At 35.9% G+C, this 26,464-nt stretch overlaps 2 protein-coding genes across 3 annotated transcripts in view; both read right to left on the bottom strand.

The window, feature by feature from the left end:
- The window catches only part of LOC149503578 (forkhead box protein F2), a 56,308-nt gene extending 44,466 nt beyond the window's left edge, over nucleotides 1–11,842 (bottom strand). For both annotated transcript variants that reach the window (XM_089730787.1, XM_089730790.1), the window contains exon 1: nucleotides 11,050–11,842. In XM_089730787.1, coding sequence (XP_089586913.1) covers nucleotides 11,050–11,776 — 727 coding nt within the window. In that variant the 5' untranslated portion in view covers nucleotides 11,777–11,842. The remainder of the gene's footprint in view (nucleotides 1–11,049) is intronic.
- Nucleotides 11,843–23,003: 11,161 nt separating this feature from the next.
- Nucleotides 23,004–25,764, bottom strand: LOC149503579 (uncharacterized). The gene is made up of 4 exons (XM_089738536.1): nucleotides 25,696–25,764; nucleotides 24,956–25,117; nucleotides 24,003–24,226; nucleotides 23,004–23,826 (listed from the first exon to the last, which is right to left on the bottom strand). The coding sequence occupies exons 1-4, from the start codon at nucleotides 25,762–25,764 to the stop codon at nucleotides 23,004–23,006; spliced, it is 1,278 nt and encodes a 425-aa protein (XP_089594662.1).
- Between the last annotated feature and the right edge of the window lie 700 nt (nucleotides 25,765–26,464).

The following is a 26,464-nucleotide window of genomic DNA, read 5'->3' on the forward strand; positions in this document are numbered from 1 at the left end:
CACATCATCATCATTACGTTTTATAAACTGGAAATATTTTACAATTATGCTCCGAATAGGGAGTAGGAAACACAACATACGATAATTTGGTAGGCTGTAAGCTTGTTGTTAGTATATAAATAAGTATGTACATTGACGAAGGTATCATTCTAAGTTAATCTGCTCATAAGACGAATAAAAGAAACTTGATTCATATTTCGTGGAATCCAATATAGAACTGGTAAAAGATACTGCCGTCATCAATTATAATTACTACATTCCGTTCAGCCCAAAATACTTTTGTAAGATAAATTTGTTGAACGCGATTTTTTTGTGTTACTCTAAAATCTTATTATGAGATTAATATATTTGATGATACTATTGCTTAGATTTTTTTTTGATTAGATGGGTGGACGAGCTTTCAGCCGACCTGATTTTAAGTGGTTACTGGAGTACATAGACATCTACATCGTAAATGCGCCACCCACCTTGAGAAATACGGCTATCCCATCCCGCAAACCGAAACGCATTACTGCTTCACGGGACGATAGTACCAGTAACAAGCTTGCGGCCCGTTCGGCGTTAAGTATGTACCGGATACCCTATCAAAGCGGATACCATATGTCCACATGAATTTCACAATCCACCTTGAGACATGTGACTCAAGTCCCAATTGAATTGTAGAACGTATGTATATATTCCATTTTTCAAGGCGGAATGCCGTACATCTTCAATTGCTTAATACAATATTTAAAAAAAAATTATGATTGATCACCCGAACCAAGCCGAGAAAGTAGGGGTGGAACGGTGAGAGATAATCTCGAATCGGATCTCATTTCCCGACCTGTGTCGAAATTAACATATAATTAGTTAGCATGAATTGTCGATACAGAACAGCTTAGTTGTGTGTCAAGTGTGCGTATAGGATCACGTTGTTATTTAGGATTGAGAATCACCAATCCTTAACATATAGGTAGTAAAAATGAAAACCAGTTGCCGAAAATTCCGTGCAATTAGCACGCAATGAAAGTATCGGACCCCGGTTATACTGGATAAGCAGCCGATTCATGAAAATTTTAATTTTTGCTTGTGTGTTAGGTAGTTGTTTTTATGCAAAAGGTTCTAACACACCTTCTCATCTATCATTGGTTTCGTAACTATTAAAAAATATGATCGACGCAAAATGACAGACTGTAAATACACTTACTAAACTAAACTTTAAAGAAAATAAGTTAATCTAAAAGGACTTGATCGATATCTTGCACCCCAGGATCGACCATGCGACTTAATCATCATGAAATCATCGCAATCATACAGATTGATTTCAATTTGATCTATTTTTGTACGAGTATGTACATATTGGTGGTAAACCTTTTGCAACACTAACAACACTACATAAATTTAATAATAAGATGATGATAAAAATTTAATCTCTGGCTAAAGCCGGAAAAGCAAATAAAAAAAAAAAATATTATACAAGCACACATCTTGAGTTCGAACCGGACCTAGACAGACTGGCGTAAGTTATGCCATACTAATGAGACCTGAAGTTGACGCATGCGAACTGAAAATCGGCGCTATGGAAACCTACTTTTGAATTCAAATATGTGTCGTTGAAACACAAATCTCCACCTCGATTATACTCTCCTGGTATTTTGTCTAGCAATTGGCGAGACTTTACACGTGTAACGTTTATTGTAAACTATATATTATTTATGTAAATTTTCACTTTCAATCAATTGCCCTTCAGTCGCGTTTTGTCATATTAGTTTTATGCGATATGAGTAGTTGCTAGGATTTACTTAATCGCTCTTTCTTATTAATTAATAAGTATATTTATTCTAGTAGAATTTAAAAGCGTTAAATTGATTTTTGAATATGAGATCACAAAATTAGCGGAATCAAACTTTATAATTAGATACCTACATTCGGATGATCTTGTTTGTAATATAAACACACTCGTTTACTTTTAATGTTCATCAAACGTTAAATGAGAAACTATTTTCAAATTTATTGATTTAATTCATTGCGATGTACTTTTAACATCCAATCTAACATATAAACTACATACTACATAGTTTAATACTGAGCTCCTACGCATTGCCGAATATTAGATAAAAATATGAGTTTAATTTAGTTTTTTTTTGTTAATCGTATTCTGAAACCTTTAATCTCTTCTACTGCTATGGTGTCCTGGTAAGTTGCATAATGAAATTTGCGCAGGTAGATGCATTCAGTGCACAGCTGCAGTAGTTTTAGCTGGCTAAGTCGATGCAAGTTTTACCTTGCAGTACTTTTTTGTATACGGCCTCATAGTGAAATATAGATAAATAGTAAAGTTTAATTATAAAAAGAACAAACCTTTGATAATATATCATTTAGTCTTTTTATTAAGATTTTACGGCTTGGTCATGAGACCTTTAAGCCAGATCTTAATTTGTCTCTTAAATTCTATTAGGTATAAGCAAAATGATATAGAGCGAAATGTTGATTAATTTGAGACTTTAATCAATTGAGACGAAATTAGATGAACCGAGATAGGATGGGATAAAATAAAGTCACAGTAAAATGGTGATTACTTACTTTTCCAGTGGACTTTTTAGAAAAACCCGAGAAACTACGGTCACCGGCTTTGTTTGCAGAAATACTAAAATAAAACCATTTACACAACCTCACTCTTGGCGTTCCCCTCAAAATGCCTGTTTCGTTTATCATTGGCTTGCAATTCACAGATAAATAATAACAGGCTAGTTTAGTGGCAGAGCAAAGGGTTCGGGGATAAAATATTTTTTTTGCTGTAGATAGATCAACGAGCTCATGATCTAGCCGGTAATAAATGGTTATCGGAGCCCATTGAAATCATCTTCAGTCTTAATATTTTGTGTATAATGCTTATTTCACCATTCGAACTGGAATACAAGGTTACTTCATAAAACAAATGAGAAGATTTTGAGACCAAGTAGATTGAAGTATTAAATTTAAGACATCGTTTCAACATTTAATTTTGTTCTTTAACATTAGGTTTTCAAATCATAAATAAATTAAAAATATATGAAGTGTTTTTGATACGAAAAAATGGCTTCTCATACTCAAAGATTTCAAAATTAGGGCAGATATTTTTTATAATCATTACACACATTCACCTAATTTCATAGTGCTTATGTCAATCGTTGAATTATGGCTAAAACGCATTGCGAAACTCGATTGCCTGATCGGTCAGACTGACATATGAGTCGACTATTATCAAAGGCGGCAATCTGACTTTTGGACAATGATTGGTAAATCAGAAAAACGAATTATTGACTTTGTATTCCATTGGCAGTCACAAAACTCTTCGGAACGACATCTTAGATAAATAACAGGTTAACTATTAACCTTTATTTAATGCAGGTTTTGAACCGTATTCTTTGAAGGAGACGATTATATTCAAATAAATCTGTATTGACATATCAATAAATTTTTTTTGTCCAAATGTACAGATTGCCGCCTTTGATAATAGACGACTCATATACTCTCAGTACTGTTGTTAGACGCCGCCAGTTCTAACCTTAGCAGCGGACTACCAACAATACCTTCATTCCAAAAAAAAAAAGAGAGCAAGGCGACGTTCGTTTGCTTACTGGGCCCATAAAAATATTGTTTATTACAAAAAACAATCATTGTAAAACAGTACTTAAGTTCAATCTATCCATTGCATGCATTTTCGTCATTTTATGGGAAGTGCATTGCTCAAGAAAAACCTAGCGAGAATCGATTAATTGTTTGAATGCGGTTGAGTCTGCTTTATCGATATTGACTTTTTACAAGACCCTCCCAACAACGAAGCAAGGTTTTTTAGCGTTCACGTAAATCTTTATTTAACCAGAAATAGCTTGAAGAGGTATCGTTAGCATCTATGTATTATCATAGAGAGTGATTTTGTGCGTGCTTTTAATTTTTTTGTACTATCTTATTATAAGCTGTCTAAAATTCAAAAAAGCGTTCGAAACCATCCGAATTTCTATCACAGTGCCTATCGTCGTATCTAATATACTACATAATTTGGTGAACAGGAAGAACAATTCTAAGGTCTAAAAGTTTCTAGACTTTTTTTAATTCCTCTATCACTAGTATCAGCTACGGACAGATATTTGACAGATTGAATTTAAAAAAAAAACTTTCTGCTCTTATAGAAGTGACAGTCAAAAATTAGTTTAGACCCTGTCGCGAATGTTATAGCAAGACTGCTATAGTTAAGATCTTACAGGTTCACTAGGTGCTTAATATAGGCCATACATAGTGGTAGAAAAACGTATTGCGGTGGTCTGAATATCAAATATAAATAGAAATTCAAATAAACTTACAAATATATGTAATTACATTGTGTAATTCTTAAGGCTACATTTTTGTACTACTTAATAATTAATTAAATACCTACTAACAAATTTTATGACACAATCTACGTTAGTGTTTATATTTTGGTTATGTAAGAGTTATGACGTGTTTTAAATAAAATGGATTCTACGACCTTATATCATAAAATATAAAGCAGGATTCACATGGTGATGTCTAAAGGCTGCGTCTACTACCTGACACCGCTGATATCGTAAACAGTCGGCCGATCAACAGCAACACAAAATAATAAAAGTATTTTTATTTATTTATTTTTTATTGCTGAGATGGGTGGACGAGCTCACGGCCCACCTGATGTTAAGTGGTCACCGAAGTCCACAGACATCTACAACGTAAATGCGTCATTCACCTTGAGATATAAGTTCTAAGGTCTCAGTATAGTTACAACGGCTGCCCCACCCTTCAACTGAAACGCATTACTGCTTCACGGCAGAAATAGGCTGGGTGGTGATACCTACCGGTGCGGACTCACAAGAGGTGCTACCACCAGTATAAGTCTGATACATGCCTTCCTTGAAGAAATTGCATTTTTTTCTCTACCTAATCGTTAGTATCCTAAGGGGCTATTCCAAATACGCACCGACTGGTAAATGAACTCACGGGGCCTCCTAGGCCCCTACTAGCTTAACCCTTCTAGACTACCAAGGTACCATATACGTGTTTTGGTTCCAGACACCCTTAAATGCAGGTTTGTATAATGTTCCTATATTTTGAGTCACTGTCTCACAGTACAGTAAAGGGAACGGTTGAAGTTAGTTTAATGATCCAAGCACGTGTTTGAGAAAACATTTCAAGGTTCTGAAGAATCCGGAAGGTCTTGAAGCGTGAATCATTATACTTAGACAGACACTACAGCTACAAACACCTGGTACATCTAGATACTTGCAGTCATGTTTTTATCCCGCTATCTGGACGACCGGAATCAAATTTAAAACATCGAATGCGTAAACTATGCGATAAGTCGACATTTTATTTTCCTATTTAACTTTATAGACACGAACGTTTAAAGACACGTTTGAAGACAATATTTTTAAATACATTTTAAATTCGAAAAGCTCACATTGTTCGTATAATTTCGGTAGTGTTCCACTTTGGTGTAAGTAGGTAAGAGAAAAACATTTTATTCCAGGTAAAAAATTTATAGAAACAGCTCCTGCAGAACTCAATGGCCACTTGACGTGACGTGGCCCAGAACATCGTATAAGTAATAGCAGCCCGTCAGTGTCGACAACCGTCTCGAGTGGTTTTTAAGTAGGCAATATTTTTTTTTTAAAGATATTATGCTCCTAATTTGTGGGTGATTAATTATTTCAACGCGTGTGGGAGTCAGTCAATCCGAAGTACGAGTGTTTGAAGTACCCACGTAGTTGTACTAAATCCATGATTTTATTTTCAGCTTTAGTTAGATATTTATCAGAGAATTTCTGAATGACCACTCTTGTTGAGATTTTACGTTTATGCATTTTCTAAGAATCGTTTTTTAATTATTTTTGGGTTTTAGTTCGCGATTTCCTACGTGCAAACCTATTAATGTGACAGATGCAAGGAATAACATTGTAAACTCAGTTCTAGCTAAAAATGATAAATGCTATTCCTAGCATAGGGTAAAGCCGAGATAGATGCCCCACTTTTTGAAATAGTCATGTAATTTTGAAAATATTAGTTTTATACGAATAATTTCTATTAATGTAGTTAGCTCAATCCTTTATGTTTAATTAGTATACATTTTTTTTAACCTATAAAATACAGATTTTGCAGAAATTCGTTTTTCGTAGAACCTTTTTTTGGAGGATAGATGCCTACCTGTATGGATAGTTGCCCCACCAAGAAAATACTGAGTAGGATAGATGCCTGCAGTGAAGGATACATGCCCTTTATACCGTATAAACGAAAAAACCAAACCAAATATTAAGAAGTTCTATTCCTAACAGAGCAATTGTCTCCAAGAAACATGGGTCATAATAATAAAAAATATTTTGTATTTTTTAAGTCTTTGAATGTTTATAATTAAAAGATAATTCTCATATCACACAAATGATCATAATTAAATTTTTAATGCGTTAAGTAAGCGTAAGCTAAACTACAATTTTTTTTGTTTCAACATGCATCATCCTATTTTTTATTAAATAAAATTTTACAAATATTTATTTAACAAAAATATAAATTCTTAATTGTTTATAAAATATTCACATTAAGTGTCAATGTGTACATTGCAAAATCATATTTTTTTATATTGAATTAACACAATAAAGATATCTTTATTATTTTGTCCAATTGAAGTTTAACTGGATAGTGCTTTCAATTTTCCACATCTACATAATTTCTGAAAAACACGTTTCATGTAGCTAGTTCTGAAACATTAAACATTGAATCCAGTCGGATTGCGACTTCGTATTTTTATAGTTTTCAAAACATTCAATGCAGATATTTTATGCAGATTACATGCGTTTTAGGTTTATCCCTTAGATTTCTTTAGGGGCAAATCTATTGTTTTACTTCCTTTCATTTTATAGTTAAGTGGATTGTCTTCATCTTCGCTGCTTGAACTGTAAATAATTTGTTTGTGTTTTATGTTTTCAAGGCATATTTCTGGTATATTCTGAAATGACAGAGTATGGAGGGATAGATGCCCCTAAAGGCACCTATACCCCAAAAAATCAGGGCAACTATCCTTTGTGATAAGGATAGATACCCAAATTTTTTGTAAATAAATTATAAACATAATAGCATTTATTTATACCTAGATGCAGGCTCAATGAACCAATATATTTACGCAGTAAAAAATATAATGGAATTTTACACTAATTATAAAGTTATACCACGCTAAATACTAACCTTTAAATCTTTGACGTGTTCGTGAAATTCCGCGCGGAGAAAATTATATGTACGAGGAAAACATTCCGTCACCACGCGATTGTCAAATGGTACATAAGGTATAGGGTGACTGTGCTTCTTACTTATTAAATTAATTTTTTGCAATGAGTGCGGGAAGTTAGGTTTTTAGAACATGAGGCACCTATCCCGCTGCGGCATCTATCCAGGTTTTACCCTATATCGAATTATCGAAACATTCCAATTAAACGATGTATTTTATTACCTAAAATTGTTTTCTCAAAGACTCTTGTCTTTGAGAAACCAACTAAACAACTAAACTAAAAACCCAGCGGCAAACAATGAGAAGCTTTTCCCACTCTATAAAAATTCGAGTTTTTTACTGGTGGCAGGACATCTTGTGAGTCCGCGCGGGTAGGTACCACCACCCTGCCTATTTCTGCCGTGAAGCAGTAATGCGTTTCGGTTTGAAGGGCGGGGCAGCCGTTGTAACTGTACTGAGACTTTAGAACTGATATCTCAAGGTGGGTGGCGCATTTACGTCGCAGATGTTTATGGGCTCCAGTAACCACTTAACACCAGATGGGCTGTGAGCTCGTCCACCCATCTAAGCAATAAAAAAATAAAAATAAAAGTTTACTTTTACGCGATCGAGAAGTAATAAAATTCGCACTAGGTACACTTAGTTACTTTTTTCCGTCGTTTTAACACGTCAGTTATTATAGTCAGTATTATAGGAGAAAATTAACTTATTTTATTATTCCTTCATACTGACGAGAAACTCGTTCTATTTTGATGTTTTTTTTTATTTATTAATTTTCGTGGGTCTAAAACATTTATATTGCCATAATTATGCGAACGATACAGGCTATCCCGTCAAATCGAGTACAACGTCAAAGTATTACTGGGCTACAGACGAAAATTCCAGCTGATAATAAATAGATTAACAAGTTAAATCTTTTAATAAATGTATTTATAAAATGAATTAAGAACATATAGTTTTAAATGTCCGAACTTATAACAAAAATTATTATTTTTGGTTTTTATTTAAAAACATTGGGTTGTATTTTTTCCAGAGTTTAAATTTGCTGATTCTTGAAAATCGTCAGTCCTGCGTTTCAAATTCGAACGCACGATCGATATAAATAGGCAAACCGCTGGTACAGCGCGGACTTCACGGTCGCCCTGCTACTTGTAGTACCAAAAATGTAATTAGCACTAGCGAAAACCATTCGACCACCGGTCTCAATATGTTTTACCGACTATTCAGCTCAGATTTGTTGGACGAAATACTCATTATACCAGCGCAACTTAAACCTCGACATGATGTTTCAATATGAGTGGCGACATTTATGTTACGTCCATAAGTTCTGCTAACCGTCGTTATACCTAGTGCAAAACTTGTAAAAGTATTCGGAAAACCAGCTTCGGCATAAAATTACACAGAGACGACTACGAATAGTTTTATAGAAGACTACGTGTACCCGTCCGCTTCACTGGACATTTAAAATTAACATTACTATTTCTCACCCCCACAAAGATTCTCATCATTAACGCCCCCGCAACTGGTGTAAGGAGTCCAACACTCATATAAATGTCTAGCCTATTCATTAAGTACATGTATTTTCTACATGGATACCATCAAGTCAATCGCATCTATGGTTCAGTAGTTATAACGGAAAATTCGTAAAAATCACTGTAGATTTATTAGTATAGATTCTTTAAATATATAAACATTTAACCTTACTACTATTACTACTGGTGTATCCTAGTTTAGTCTACCCGTGATCATGACGTTTAAAACAATACCGACATATCCGGAAAGTCACAATAAAACTAAAAAGTCGTAAGAAACCGTAAAAACAACAATCTTTATTAATCCTAAATAAATCTAATAAATCTAAATAATCATTTTGTAAAATTCACGCTATTTGTCACGGAACTCTAAACGGCATGACCGATTTTGTCTTAGTTTCTTATATGTGTTTGGAATGGCTTAGATTAACTTTTTTTTTTATTGCTTAGATGGGTGGACGAGCTCACAGTCAACCTGGTGTTAAGTGGTTACTGGAGCCCATAGACATCTACAACGTAAATACGCCACCCACCTAGAGATATAAGTTCTAAGGTCTCAGTATAGTTACAAGGGCTACCCCGCCCTTTAAACCGAAACGCATTACTGCTTCACGGCAGAAATAGGCGGGGTGATGGTACCTACCCGTGCGGACTCACAAGAGGTCCTACCACCAGTAATTAAGCAAATTATAATTTTGCGGGCTTAATTTTTATTACACGATGTGATTCCTTCGCCGTAGAAGTCAATCGTGAACATTTGTTAAGTACGTATTTCATTAGAAAAATTGGTACCCGCCAGGGATCCGAACACCGGTGCATCGCTAGATACGAATTCACCGGAAGTCTTATCCTTTAGGCCACGACGACTTCAAATGGACCCGATACTTGACGTTGCAATCGGGGTCTATCGGCTATAGGATTATTAACTGTTTTAATGACTTACCCCAGTATCCCTGATAATGAGATAGCTTGGATTTACAATAGGATCTAGTAGGTGGTGCTACGATTAGATATTTTGTTTTTATTGATCTTGAGGGCATTGCAATATTTATATAGACAGAGAGATAACATTTTTTTACCAAAAACATGATTAACTTTAAATATAAGTCAACACGTAGGTATATTTTTCAAAAGGCGGTCTTATTGGTCTTATCTTAAATAATATTGGGGAGCCATGATATGTTTTTTTATTGCCCTAGTAGGCAGACGAGCATACGGCCCACCTGATGGTGATGGTTACCATCGCTCATGGACTCAATGCCAGGGGCAGAGCCAAGCTGCTGCCTACCGTTTAAGCGAAGTTGCTTAGCAATCCCATTAACCTAATTGTATCTAAATAAATACATACTAACAGTAATACTTTTTATTGATACAAAAGTAACATTGTTATAACTTTACTAGTTGTGCCCGTCCGCTTCGCTGGGCATTTAAAATTAACATTGTTATTTCTCACCCCGACAAAGATTCTTATTATTAGCGCCCCCGCAACTGGTGCAGGGAGTTCAAGACTCATATATATATATATTAGCCAATCCATTAAGTGCATGTATTTTCTACATGGATACCAAGTTTCAAGTCAATCGGATGCATGGTTCAGTAGTTATAACGGAACATCCGTATAAACCACTGTAGATTTATATATTAGTATAGAAGTAGGTATATATATAGCTTTGAATTGTATGACAACCGTAGGTGAATTTACAAGATATCACACACAAACCTTAAAGGTTTTTGAGGCATTTCATATTGGAAACTCTGAAGTTGTTTATGGTCGATAATGTAAAGTAAATAAATTATAAATATTTACATGTCATGGCAAGCCCGCTAGTTCTTTTTAATTTTTCAAGTGGTCCAAGTACGATGTTGAGCTAAACTATATCTGAATCACGAAAAAAGCGAGTAACTCATGTGTTCTTTTTTTTTAGGACCTGTTAAAAAAAGAATCGTTCAAGCATTTATATAGCATCTAGCATATAGGTACTAACTTAAAATCCTTCTAATAAGGTTTTACGTATTCAATTACCCACCAATGACTTTAAGGCGGTAATCGTTATAAGAACATTATTTGTCTGTTAATATACAATTAGCAATTTTAAAGTTCAGAATAACATATTTAGTTTTACAGATAAACTAAATTTGTAAGAATTTTAATAAAGACAAAGATGGGAGACTGTGCAGTTTGCTAAATAATGAAGTTTTTTTCCAAATAATATCATTGGTTTATTAAGATTGGACATAGATGTTTGAGTAAAGTGAAGCTCAAAAACTTACCGTGCTCATTGGCGACAGCATATTGATAATTCGGTATGATGTCAGGCAAATCGTGATGAGGCGGCGGAGGTGAAGTTGGTGGCGGCCGATATCCAGGCTCCACGGCACCATAGGCTAGAGGCCACTCCCGCTCACTCATTGTACCATACGTACAGTATTCACTGCCGTAGCCCAATTGTTGGCTTGTAGAGCCTGCGTGTGAATACGCACATGCACCGTAATCTATAGCTGGACCACTGCTCGCTCCGGAACTGCTGCTGCCCGCAAGCTCATAGCCAGTGGGCTGTGACGGCGGCAGCGTGGGCATCCCGCCGCCGCACAAATAACCGCCACTTCCAAATTGTGGCTTTAACGCTTGACATTTACGACGAAAGCCGCGCGGACGTCTTCTAAACGAACCTTCCTCGAACATAAACTCGGAGGAAGGATCGATGGTCCAATAGTGACCCTTCCCGGGCCGCCCCAAGCCTTTCGGCAATTTGACAAAGCATTCATTCAGGCTCAGATTGTGTCTCACGGAGTTCTTCCAGCCCTGGTAAGAGCTACGAAAGAAGGGGAACTGCTGCTGAAGAAAAGCGTAGATTTCGCTGAGCGTGAGTCGTTTATTAGGCGAATGTCGGATCGCCATGACTATAAGGGCTATGTAGGAGAAGGGTGGTTTCTCTTGGCGGCGCGTTGCAGGCGGGCGGCGCGCCGCCTCCTCTGTGGTTTGGTCCTCGGTCTTCATGCGTAGGGGCGCGTGGGGAGCGCGTGTCGTGCGCGTCGGGACGCGAGCTAGCAGACAGTGCGCGCGCGTCGCCGCGGCCCATCACGGCGTGCGCCGCCCAGCGCCCGCCCCACCACACCCACCTCCGCTTCGCCACTCGCAAGGCTTATGCCAAAATCGACTCAGGGCAAAGCTTCTCAAGTCATTTACAACATTCAACACTGTTGTAACAATCAACTATTTAATTCATGTTGATACCTTTTTACATACGAAATGATAAGAGAATTAGAATGGCCAGACAAGATTAAGTAGGTATTTTCAGGCGTTCTCATATCATTTCTGTTATAATAAAAACGAAATACAACAAAAAACGAGATACAATAAATAAAACCTACTTAGCAAAATTTTCATTTATTTTTTCTTGTGTTCACAAACAAGATAGAAATTTCTCCTATACAGATAGGTAGGTACCTCTGGCGTACCCGGGCACACGTTAATACATCTAATTTCACAGTAACGAAAATATAACAAAATATTCATTCTATCAAATGAAATATCAAATATGCGTAGGTATTTGTTTGCGCTGTTTCATTTTTAATTACGTTGATACAAAATTAAACGACACGCCAACAAACGGGCACGTGTAATAAAACTAAACTGAATTTCGGAACGGCTTTAGAGATCCTTACTTATTGTGATCTTTGCAAGCCAAATGTGTGATATAGACACAAATTAAAGAAAGCAGATAGATTAAAAGGCTTTTAAGCGATGGTAAGGCTATTGCACTCTCGGATCCCCGTCTGGATTATCCACAAACTCGTACAAACATCCAAACAGCGGAAAACCCGCTTAGACAATAATATTTATCCGTCGCAAGGACGGCTGTCGAACGCCCGCTCTTGACCTAGCACAATTAAACCAAACATTTTACTAGAACTATAAAACAGTTATACGACGTACACCAAATATTTACCATAAAGCGTAAACCAAAAGTTTTGCATTAAACTTGCCGGATTTATTTACTCGCAGTCGTGTAAACTAATAATTGCATTTAGAAAAGAATCCTCTCTCGACGCGTTTAAGGTGTATTTTTGAGTGCGGGAAGTTGGTCCGACGTCGTTCGCTACTTCCTCGTGCTCCTCAAGCCGATGTGTAGGAAGTCCTCGTAACGGTCAGTAGTATACAAATTTCAGCTTTACTGTTCGTTAGTTAAACAAAAGCATCGTTCGTACAAAACATTTTGAACGCCGGAAAATGCATTTGAATTGACTGAACAAGATATCTATTTTATGTTCGGGTAGATAGCCGTTTTTGAAATTCAGTAAGTATTCGGTTATTAGAACGGCTTACTGAAAAACTGACAAAAAAAAACACTTTGGAATTACTTAAATTTAACAAGTACCTACCTACATCAAAATCGTTTAAAAGATTTCTAAACGGAATTTACTTATTAGTATTTAACACTATATATATATGAAATATGTCTTATCCAATAAACAGTATTTATAATTAAAAAAAAGGATTTGCCGCTAATCCTCATTGCGAAATTTTTTTTAATGAAGAACTTTGTTCCCCAGCAGCGGCATTTAATGTGCGTGTTCGGTGACGTAATTTCGATGTGGTGATAAATATATAAATCATTATTATCGAATGCTGCTATAAATACGTGGTCGGTAGTGACGGAATGCTTTCGCGCCGGGTTGCTGATCTTTTCTGTAAACAATCGTCGCTGTAGTAAACATTAATACTATCACTATTGTAGCAAAAAAATCGTTTTCTATGCATTAGAAGAAACTTTTTTCTATATCAGACATAAACGTGCACTTGATAATTTCGTTAAGCTCTTAAAATCAACAGCCCTATGGATCGGACAGATATATCTAGTTGTATTCAAAATACGATAATAATTTTGATATTATTATATGTATAAATCGAAGGAATGTAAACTGGAATATGTGAAGTATTAAAATAAATATAAAATGAATAATGTTATGATATGATAAAGTAAAAATCCTAATGGATTTTTTCCAAACCAAAGTTTCCTATTGTTACAATAGGTATGGCACGAATGACACATACAAAAGATACATAAGATGATGCTTTGAAATTCGAAGCTACTTTTCTCTTTCCAACGCAATAATTCCAAGTAAAGACGAGCTAAAAGGAAGATACAATGTCTGACAGAATAGCCCACAAGCTCCGCCCACAAGATGGCGCAGCGCGCGTCGTTGCACGCCACACATGTGCGCACGCGCAACCCGCGATCATTGCCTGATCTTGAACCCTCCATTCATCACCTTTTACGAGCTGGCAGTGTTCGAGCTTTTTACAGTTTCGCTTAATATTTTGGTGTACAATCAGACATTTTATATCTTCCTATTTAATTGATATTCAAACCATTACATATTGAAAGTCGAGAAAAACCTAGAATTCACATTTTATGTTTTTGCTAAATCTACTTTTGTGACATACCCAAATTTTGTAAGGAAGACGTCTTAGTATACATTTTCATATTCGTTCAAATTTTTGTGCTCTGTAATTAAAGTTTTAATGAAAACGATAGAAAAGCAACAAATTAGTTTAGTTTTATTTTATGGCTGTATACTCAAAATTATCTAAATGTACAAGACATTTTGAAAACAGTTCGAATGTGACTTTTACAATACATACAAGCACAAGACTTGACTTGACTTGACTACATGAATAATAAATATAACCCAGGGTTTGTTTGTATATGATAATTAAATTTGTATATCTTATCTTATCTATCTTTAAACGAGCAATTATTGTATATAAATATAGGTATATACAATCTGAATCTCGGAAACGGCTCCAACGATTTTCATAAAATTTAGTACACCTACAGGGGATTTCGGGGGCGATAAATCGATCTAGCTACGATTTATTTTCAGAAAATGTTGTTTTATTCGTGTTTTCAATAATCAAGTTTATCGATAATTTTGTTTTTTTCTTTAAATAATCAGTTCATATTTTTTTAATATTCTGTCGGTAAGATCGAAAAATATTATTCATATTTCATCATTTTAACAATATGTAATTCGTATTTAAATATAATTTCTAAAAAACATAGTTTATCAACAATAAAAAAATACCGAGCGGAGTTCGGACATACTCTAGTGATAATTAAATTCAATGCAGAAAGACCTTGAATGGGATCAAATTACGAACAAAGATACACCAGGGCAACATAAAGCACAATTGGTAGATTCATTCATTTTGTGAAAGTTTGCAATAAAATGAGGCACTGGACACAGTCCTTCTAAAATGCTGTTTTCCTAGTACCATTGTTAGTAGCGCCTAGTAAGATCGGACATTTTTTGATAATGCGAGTTGTCCAAGCTCATATAACTAAAACATGTTGAACGCCATTTGGCCCACCGGTGGGCCTAGTGTACTTACTATACAATTCGAGCCAAGCCAAAATCATGGAATTATTCTAAAATTGATAAAATGCAATAATTTGTACGGAAGGTAAAAATTAGCGGGGATTGCCGTCTAGTTTTTAAGACATTTTAAAAGTCTTGATAAAAACTACAACTTTTTACTAGATTTAAAAACCAAGGCGCTCGGTTCGGCTAAAGGGCCACGCGGCACACTTCCATACGCGTTTTGTTTGATAGCTGCCATCTGTGGCTTGTAGGTAACGTTACGTTAGAACCCTCACGCGGCTCATGGGTGACCCTCATGGCCCGAACGGTTCAGTAAGATAAGGCTCACAGATGAGCACCGTGACCTGAAGAAAATAATCGATTTTTCATATAGCGTTTAACGTGTTAATTCGTCGTGTCGTGTCATGTAAATTTATTGAAGATCGAAAACAAATTTGGTTTATTTGGAATTATCAGCCCAATTTCATTTTCGATGCGCAAGAAAGATCAAAACGTTACCCGAAATGTAGACTTGTATGTATCTATGTAAAAAAATATTAAAAGTGACTCTCGATGATTTTAACAATAAAATTTTAATTTCGTTTTCATTATTTTTTAAACTATCTCACGGCAAATCTGGTGTTAATCGGTTATCGGAGCCCCACTGCCAGCACTCTTTCACGTTTCCACGTTTCAAGGTATCTTGAAACACGGGATTTTTGAGACATGGTACACCCCTATGAGCTCACTATGACCCTAGTACTTCCGAGTTTCCGAGAGAGAGAGAGAGAGAGAGTAATTTCCGTATTTTCGTATCATTTATACTACGATGCAACTCCTTAATCATGGAAGCTATTCGTGAACACGTAGTAGTAGAAAAAATATATACATTCCCCATAAATTGAACCACAGAAAATTTGCAGGCTTTCATACACAAAGACCTTTTCAGCCATTGACCCCTATAATTAAAGTTTACAAATTATTTTGAACTCGGCTTATGGGCAAAGCTTAAGATAGTGGAAAAATTGGGAAGATGTTTTCGAGATCCGCACAAGGTTTTTGCTTATAATTCAATATGAACATTTAAAAAAATGTATTTAGAACTACATCAAAGACAAATTAATATTTAATAACACTCAATTTTTCCAGAAACTGTCAAACCAATTTTTACAGGGAAATTTCGTAATTTAATTTATTTCATATTTCAGAATACATTATCTTATACGACGCCCTCCAAATTTCCATGAAATAGGATTCATTTTTAAAAAGACAAGGGACAGAAATATTGATAATTATTAAAAAAAATGCAAGAAACGTATTTTGAAAAACGACATATTATGTCTGTATAATGTTATTTTAATTAGCTATCAGCTAACGCTAACATAAGCTGCAGGGAGGAAACTTTTAATTCATCTATATACTTAATTATTGCGATTCTTGAACCTATGTCCAACAGTGGACGTCTGTGCGCTGATGATGACGATGACGATGTTTCTTCCAGCATCGATTCTATGTTTATAAACCAACTCTCTTTGCGTTAAACTCAGTAGGTTCCAAGTATTAATTTGATTGGCGTTGGACTTTACGCTAAGAATAAAGACAAGAGAGTCCTTTAAAATTAAATATAAAATATGTGTACAGTAGCTGAGGTACTGTTAGGCTTAAGAAAAAAATCACTAGAACAAAGGATTTTATTTGAACAGTGCTCTGTCTAATGTGAAAAAAAACTTTGCAAAAGATAACAATAGACACGTCTTTCTTCATCATTTTGACAGATTAAACTAAATTAGCATTAACTTAAATTTTACAAAAATAAAATAAAATTGTTTATAAATTTACAAATAAACGTTTTAACGCAAAAACACAGATTTCTTATGGTAGATTTCCATGCTTAATACCATATCAACCACCATCCATCCCGCCACGTCATATGTCTAATATTCCTTATATTTAGTAAATCAGTGTAACCCATGGTTTCGGCTTAGTGTCAACAAAAACTGTATCAAATTTCAAAGAATAGGGGACAACCGCATTTATAAATTCCTAGCTACGAACATTGAATTTTATTATATAGAAGATACATTTTATTATATAGAAGATACATTTTATTATAGTATTTGTGTTGTTTTTCGGTAATTTTCTTCGATCCAGTGTGCTTGGATCAATATTAATTAAAATATTACTTAACTTGTATGGATGGTAGGACCTCTTGTGAGTCCGCACGGGTAGGTACCACCACCCTGCCTATTTCTACCGTGAAGCAGTAATGCGTTTCGGTTTGAAGGGTAGGATAGCCGTTGGAACTATACTGAGAACTTAGAACTTATATCTCAAGGTAGGTGGCGCATTTACGTTGTAGATGTCTATGGGCTCCAGTAACCACTTAACACCAGGTGGGCTGTGAGCTCGTCCAACCATCTAAGCAATAAAAAAAAAATAAAAAAAACATCAGTTTTTATGGGACATTCAATTGTGTAGTTATTTTCCTTAAAAAAGCGCTATATTCATTTTTCCTACGTGCCTCTACATTCTCTTCGCAGTCACTGAAGCACGAATCAATTCTGTTTACTTAAAATATTTTCGTTAAACGTTTTCTTTGAGATATCGCTATTGAACGTAAAACTAATAGGCTCCTCTGCGGTACACGAGTAACGAACGTTCAAAGTGAATTTCTGTAAAACGCGTCGGCTATTTGCCGTCTGAATAAACACTAAGAGCGTCATCGATTAGCGATGAAAAGCATAAATCTGTATTCTGAAATAAAGGACCGTTTACAAAGCGTTTTAGATTAAACGTGGAGCACAAAGCCGTTTAAACTAGAGTGTAAAGGCGCGAACTCGGAGCGTAGCAGTAAATTATGTTTTATGACGTTGCGGCCATGTGCGTAACGTCAATCGGCAGCGCACCGGGAACCTGTCCGACTCAGACAGACAGAGCTCCAGCAAATTTTCTATCGACTGACAAATACATCCTGGACAAAAATAAAATGTTCAGAAAACTAGTATGATATATTGTTTGTATTCCATTTATAATGATTTATTATGTGAGTAAGAGGTCATAGGTTATAAATCGGCGGCAAGAAATTCAAGTGCACTCGTTAATACGAATTGCGTTAATACGAAGAATACGATTTTTTTGGTTAAAATATTACTAAGCATAAATAGAGACTAGATCTTATGATTAAAGTATACATATATATCTATATGTTATGTATATCATATGAAGTATGCCTCGCGGTTTTATTCACGTATCAATTTGAACATATTTCATGGTAGGAGGTAGAGCGAACATAATCTTACCTAGTGGGCATTCTTAGACTAAGGAGTTGTAATATAATTAAAACTACGAGTACTTTTACGCTCTAATCTCGCGTTTTTCATGTCATTATATTATTTCTGACGTTTCGCATAATTTTCAAATTTCGTGTTTACGTGACTTATGGAAAATAATATAAATTACAATGGAAAGTTCGAGATCTTGCAGTAAAATTAGTTTTTAGTTAAAATCCTGCTTATTTTCTACCGCAACAGAGTCGTGCTTTTCGATTTGAACGATCGGGCGGGCGTTAATTTCGTGTAAACTTAGACGAAATGTTTCAGGGTGTGTGGCGGCTTTCATATATAACTATATAGCACCAGCTGGGCCGTGAACAAGTCCAACCATTTGTTGCTAGTCGAAACAATTTTCTGAAAGCTAGCTTTTTGTTAATGAAAGTATTGCTGATGGCCTGGAGTACTCTACAAAATCATCGGGACTGGTGGGCGAGCTCGTGGGGTCAGGGAGTGGGGTAGGGGTCGCTAACCACTCTCCAAGCCTACTCCTCCACTCTCCTGAAGTCGTCGTGGCCTAACGGATAAGACGTCCGGTGCATTCGTGTTGAGCGATGCACCGATGTTCGAATCTCAGGCGGGCACCTATTATTTCTAATGAAATACGTACTCAACAAATGTTCACGATTGACTTCCACGGTGAAGGAATAACATCGTGTAATAAAAATGAAACCCGCAAAATTATAATTTGCGTAATTACTGGTGGTAGGACCTCTTGTGATGCCGCGCGGGTGGGTACCACCGCCCTGCCTATTTCTGCCGTGAAGCAGTAATGCGTTTCGGTTTGAAGGGTGGGGCAGCCGTTGTAACTATACTGAGACCTTAGAACTTATATCTCAAGGTGGGTGGCGCATTTACGTTGTGGATGTCTATAGGCTCCAGTAACCACTTAACACCAGGTGGGCTGTGAGCTCGTCCACCCATCTAAGCAATAAAAAAAGCACATCTAAGGTAAGCCTAACAACTCAAGCTTGGTTTGTGAAGGCATTCATCACCGCAGTGAAATCGCGACCCGCTGACAAGACCCGTGATACTCAGTGAGTTGTCTTAGACTCTTCGCCAAGCATGGTGGTCTATGGTTGCTGCTAACGTTAAAACAACAGTAATAGTGGTTCAGTTGAATCCATCTGAGCTGACTAGGATTCAAATGAGAACTAATTTTGTACTGTATAGCTGTACTTGTGAACCAAAAAAATTGTTTTGTTCCTTACGTCCTTATTTAAGTTCCGTTTTTATTCCGTTACCTATTTCCTTAGTATAATTCATTAATTAACATAAAAGTTCACTCAAAGCATTCACCTATGAAATATTTATATTAAATAAGCTATTTGATTTGGAATCGATGGTTTAGTTATTAGCGGTTAGTGAATTCATTTTGAAACTCTCTTGTTCCGAACTTCTTTTCGGATTCAAAAAAAAGAACGTCATATAATCACAGGAAGTACAAATTATGCTAGATACTTCAATTACGCCTACATTTGCATGGCACAGATTACTACAGAATCCATTAACGTTCGTCAAACGTAAACAAGATCGTCGTCAAACGGCGACTTAAAAGGCGTTACGAGAAATCGAGTCAATCTTTTGTAGCCGCCGCGCCGCGCTAGATTACAACAAAGTTGATTATAAGATTATTATAAACTTCATCAAGTTACATGTGAATTTTGAAACGAGTCTCATCGGCGAATTGTTATCGTGATCACGTTATCGAGTTTTTATTAATCGTGACGTGAAATTACAAACAAATTATTTTTGTGCTCCAAATAATAAGCTTATAAAAAAATAGGGTTACGATTCTAATAGGTAAATAAGGCTTTGAAAGTTGAGTTTATCAAATGTACATTAAAAGGCGAAATCGATGATTGAAATAAAAAAAACTTTAACATATTTACATCATCATGCTGAGCACTGAAGTAAAAGAAAGATCGTAATACGTTAACTTTATTTCGACATCTGGGACATGCCATTTTTGGATTCAACCCTTACGGCCGTATAAGTTGCCGTTCAGCCCTCAGTCGGCGGATGTAAACAAAATGTAAATCACGCCTGCCTTGGCGGCCACATGTGTTTTGTTGAAGTTGGATTTTTTTTTAAATCACTATGCGGTTCATTTTTATTTGAATTATGTGAGTTTCATAATCCGTCTGGATGCGGTGTAAATAAGCTTGCGAAATACATACAAGCTTCTATAGATTTATTAAAGTAATTCTACAAAATATTTAAACCGTACGATAACTAACGAAAGCTTAGCAATAATGGAGTTCAAAAATGTATTAGGCCTCACCACTTACTGTGTGATATTAATCTAATTTTAATATAATAAATTACTAATAATCTATATAGTAGACATAAAGGTGGCATAAAGGTTGCTATATATTTATTTTTTTATAGAAAACTAAATTAATTTTATTAAAAAACTTTTTTGTCAGAATAAAGAAAAGGTCAACCGACATAAAAAGGTCGTTTTCTCAGGATGCAACCATCAGACAGTTCCCTTTGTTATCGCTGGCGTGCCATACGCGGCCAAAACAAAATATACAAAAGACCGAAATGTAACCAACCACGCATCGCCCACACGCCGTCGTCGACGTGTGTTTTGACGACCGGCACATCATCGGCCGAATACCTTTGTCTAAATAATGCTTACGCTACATCCGTCAAAACAAATGCGCTATACAAGCTTCCGCAATTACTGCCCGAGTGATAGAATAAGCTAAATAAAATTCAGATATCTGGCAAACAACTCGACACCAAATAGGAAAGTTATAGTTATGCTCTTCATGCAAATTTAAATATTTTTTTAAGTATGAATAAAAGTTCAATATCAGGTCACGCTTTGATGTTCAATGTATTTGCTTGTTAGAACCATATTTTTTCAAGTCTCGATTTTGTTATAGCCAATCTCAGCCAAATGAATGTCAATAAATTACATTCAGCGTGTTTCAGTAATATGTATGTTGCTCAAATTTTTTTTATTAATTTAATAGGATAATAATATTAAATAAGATTGATAAATGTATGTGGGTCATAGTGACGGGTGCATTTATAGTCCCAGTATCAATTGCGTGTATGAAAATATATGTTGTTTTAATACCGTCTATTTTTAAGATAAAAAAAAACCTAAGTAACAACTACAATAATACGGTTTCAACTTATCACTAAGTTTTAATGACTCTCAGTTTTAATGATTGCACTACCGAATACATCCTTCTGCACGAGTTCAAGTCCCACACTGAATTCTGAGGTAAATTAAAAATGCAATGCAATACAAACTGCGCAATCTCATTTCAACATCAATTCAACCAATTGCGGAGGCGTGCAAGCAGGAAGCCTGCATGTTGTGCTTTTCAGCTTTTAGGGGTGGGACTAGGAAGTGCAATATACCTGTATATGTATTATCATAGTGACAAGTTCTAGTTCTAGTTTGTTTTTTTAATTGCTATCTACGCACCTCCTCTGCTTTATATTCTCCTGGTACAGCAGGAGGGAAAAATTCCTATAGTTGAGTAAGTGCATTCTGCAGGTAGGTCGTTTAGAATTTATTGAGACTTCCAATGGAATCATGTTATCCTAGTACTTTTTAGGAGAAAACCAATTCTACATATTACTCTACATATGCATGCTGCACACATTTTAGTAACATTCTGTTTGAAATGAACGTTTACCGATTTTTTTATTACCATTGTAGGTAGACGAGCATTCGATTCGCCTGATGGTGACTAGTTTCCTTCGGTCATGGATGTCAGTTACAGCAGGGGCACAGCAAAGCCACTATCTATTATTTTATCCAATTTTGTTGATGTAGCAAATGCTCACTGGTACTTATTAAGAACTAAAGTATTTTTGGTGGCTGCAGACAAAGATCACGACTCACCAGGGACTGAATGATCGCCGGAACTCCTAAACAACATAAAGTTAATGCCACTACTGACCTTTGGACACGAGGTCAAATTTTCAATTAGGTATATTGAACATCGTTTGTCGCAGTTTTCAAGTCAGTACCTACTTATTTGTGCGGTTTTATAATACGTTCTATCACTGGTCAATACTATAGCTATCACATTATACTGTTTTGATATTCAGAGAATGGTTCTTTCCATTCTCCGGATAATCTCTTAGTCGTTTTTACGACACCCACGGGAAGAAATGAGATGACGCTATTCGGCATAGTCAAATAAAAACACAGCTAAATAAACTAGAGCTTACATAGATTGAAGTTTGTGTGTATGTATGTACAAAATAGTGTGTATGTATTGTAAAGACTCCGAAACGGCTGGATCTTCAAATTGGCCAAGCGGAGAATCCTGCAAATTGTTGTAGTGGTCGGATTATATCGGAGACAGATCAAAAATCGGTCAGCGAAGCGGGTCGGATTTTACGAGTGTTTTTTACAAAGCAATAATAGACAATGAACATACTTTTCTAATTAAAAATAACAAATAACTTGAAACAATCTTTTATTTTAACTTACTTAATAAATATTATCAGGAATAATAATTTTGCATCTAATTGTATGTACCTAAGGATAAATTAAATCGGTAACATACCATCAGAGCTTTGCACTTGATAAGGAAAGTTTCTTTGAACGACCATGGAATTCGGCGGTGCTAGTTCTGCTGCATAGTAGAGGGTGTCACCATCCTGCACCGGCTGTAAGCTTGCAAAGTTCAAAAAATCCAACTGATTCTCTGGCTGTATCGCCTGAGCATATTTCTCCATTGTAATCACGCCTTCGCCGACATGCGAACGCAAATGAAAATTTAAATGACTCGTCTGTTTAAATCTCTTTCCGCAGTATACACATTCGAACGGTTGTATATTCGTGTGAGTTCTCATGTGCTGCCTCAAGTGCACCGATTGGGAAAAACACTTGCCGCATATGACGCATCGGAATGGCTTAATTTTGGTGTGAGTACGTAGATGCTGGTCGAGACCGGCTTTCTGAGTGAACGCTTTAGGGCAATACGTGCAAGCGAAAGGTCTAATACCGGAATGCATCCTCATGTGTTGCTGCAAGCCTCCTTGCTGAGTAAAACGCTTCGCACAAATCGGACACTGGTAGGGCTTCATTTTTGCGTGAACGAAACGATTGTGTTCGACGTAAGACGCGTTGTCGGAAAAGGTCTCGCCGCAAATTCTACAAAGTGTCGTCACACTCGGACGTTGTACCGGGTTGCTTTGGTTAAATTCCTTGTCTAGAGGCTTTTCGCACACTTGACAACGAAGTGCGGCTTTGCGTCTTTTAGTGTGCTCTTCTCTGTAGTGACGTGAATAATCACAACAGTCGAAGAATATTTGACGGCACAGCACGTCCGGACGTAGCATCGACGGAAATGTGCAAGTAAAAGGTCCCCTGAATGTAAAAAAACAACGTGACTATTTAACGTCCAAATAGATCGTTTACAAACTCGTTACGATACATTTTTGTACAACAGGTCACGTATTTGTACAATAAAATACGCCGACAAACATAAACAAATCAATACAGACTAGTCAATGATATTATGCATTTTTCGAATTAATTCATACCTTAAGTTTACAGCAGGTTTGACTTTCATCTGTGTACTATTGATAATACCACCGAGACTCGTAGTTTTTAAAGCACCTCCATCAATACCCTCGCCTTGAACTTTAATTATAAAATAAGTGGTGTCCTCAGAAAATGTTCTAGTCGTTACACTATCGTTCACTGTGTCGCCTTCAGTGCTACCTTTCACTGATATGAACTTAAAACCAGGAAATGCGTTGATATCCTACAGTTCATAATAAACTTTAAGCCAAACTGGAAATGTATTGATTAAGACAGTTTTATTGACACCGCTGAGCAAATGAGATCACGATCCGTCTGGTGCTTAGCCGAAAGCTTAACCGGAAATCCCAAAACGCCATAATGTGTAAGTCATCGACTACTTTAAGACATGAGGTCGAATGTTTCAATTACATAGGATTGATGACTACTCCCACCTCCTAATAAAAATGCATGAATTTTTCTCTACTGCTCTTAGAAGAGGACGGTTGTCCGTGCAAACTAGCAAAGCCTACCAGTTTTAGAAACGAGAGAAAATATGATAATGATAACAATGATTTCTAAAGCTGCAATGAGTGATGCACCTGCTAAATTTGCAAGTCCTTAGAATCTACGATACAAAAGTCAATTATATTTAAAAATACATTTTTAAGAACAAGCTTTCGACTAGCGACGTGCGTGCCGCTTTCTAGACGGTAATTCAATATAGCCCTTTGATAACGTCAATCCTAAGGGTGCAGCAAGAACATTGTGTACTTTAAAAGAAGATAATCCTTAAGGCTCTTTAATGTAGAGTTTTACGAATTATTCCATTTATTTATTTTTAATTTTATGACCTGGTATTTACAACCTTTAGGTCAACCTATTTCATTTAAGCTTAAACCTTTAAGAAAACTGTTTTAATATGATTCCGTGACACTCGAAATGCTAGACTCAAATCTTATCCATTTCTTACCTGACCAAAACAACGTTTTCGGGTATTCCCCCCGTTCTCAGAGCCTTTTGGATCATGCTGCATGTTTTTATGATTCTGCAGCGCTTTCGCATTGTAGAAAGATTTCTTGCATATACGACAAACGTATCTTGCTATTTGCTCATCATTACATGATCCTGCGTTCTGCCAATTAACGATTAAGATAGTGAATAAAAAAACTCATGTACCTATCTGAGAATTTAAAACAAATAAATATTTTCAATTCATGCGTAATTATTATTCACTGATTAGAGGTTATGTTCTTCCATTGTTGCGCTGTGGTAAATCAGCGTGGACTGTATTTATTACCTTTGAGATTATTAGTCCTTGTGTGACAAATTAAAGACTGAATATAACAAATATGAACTCGAGGCGTCGCTGTTGGCAGCTGGTTAAAATGGCTAAATGAAATTATACTTATCAAGCTAAAGTGATTGGCTTTGTGAACAATGGATTTAACATGATTTTAGGTAGCTTATTTAGTCTAAAGGATAAACCTGAGCCACAGCATGCAATAGTCACGAGTCAAGGTAGCACTAGGGGTAGTTTTCTGTTATATACAAAACATAAACAAACTACGGCGCTGCATAGGTACTATTCATTAATTTTGCTACTGCCTAACCTACTATTCTATATCATCTACGGATCTGGACGAAAACAAACCAAACAAAAATAAATCAAACGCCTCAATTCTTCTCACTTATAAATTTTAAATAACTTACACAGGTTAAATCGCCCATCGCAACATTTTCTACTTGATTTATTAATACCAACTCATGCTTTGCTTCCATTTCTAAATTTGTAAAAACACCGCTTGTCGTCCTAATTCATAACGAATGCTTTAGTTTATTTGAATATTAATTACGTAAAAGCTAGTTTTGCTTGAATTGTTATAATTTTCAAAAAGGACTAAACAAAATTTGTAAGCATTGAATTGTTTCCAAATTGAATTGCCGCTATCGTCATTGCCGCCAAGAGATTTAATATTCTCTTTGCCCTCCGCTCTTGTTTATTGTGTGTATCTATGAATGTCATCTGGTGCCAAAGTAGAATTTTGTTTTATTTTTATTACCTTCATATTTATACTAAAGTATACATAATATGTGCGATATTTATTTAAATATGTACACCATGTAAATAAATTTGATTTTCCTGAAGTAACAATCTAAGGCGAAGACAACCATAGACTAAATAAAGATATTAAGCTCATATATAATTGCCTTTATAAATATGCACATGGCGTCGCGAAGCACTCAAAAAACGTGAGATTTTTATTGTCTTACATTGAATGTAACGCAAATGACATTGGTAATGTTTTGCTTAATAATTTTCATTAAGTTAAAGTTATGGTCACCATAACAGAAGAAGTCAGGTCAGAAGTCACCAACACTGCTGTTATAGTTCTAGGGTACTCCGCTGGTACATAGGGCCCTCACAAGCTGTCTCCACTTGACCCTATCTTGCGCTTGCTCCTTGATATATTCCGGCAGT

The sequence above is a fragment of the Bombyx mandarina genome, chromosome 01 (genome assembly GCF_030267445.1).
Source record: "Bombyx mandarina strain Sakado chromosome 01, ASM3026744v2".
NCBI classification, from domain to species: Eukaryota; Metazoa; Arthropoda; class Insecta; order Lepidoptera; family Bombycidae; genus Bombyx; species Bombyx mandarina.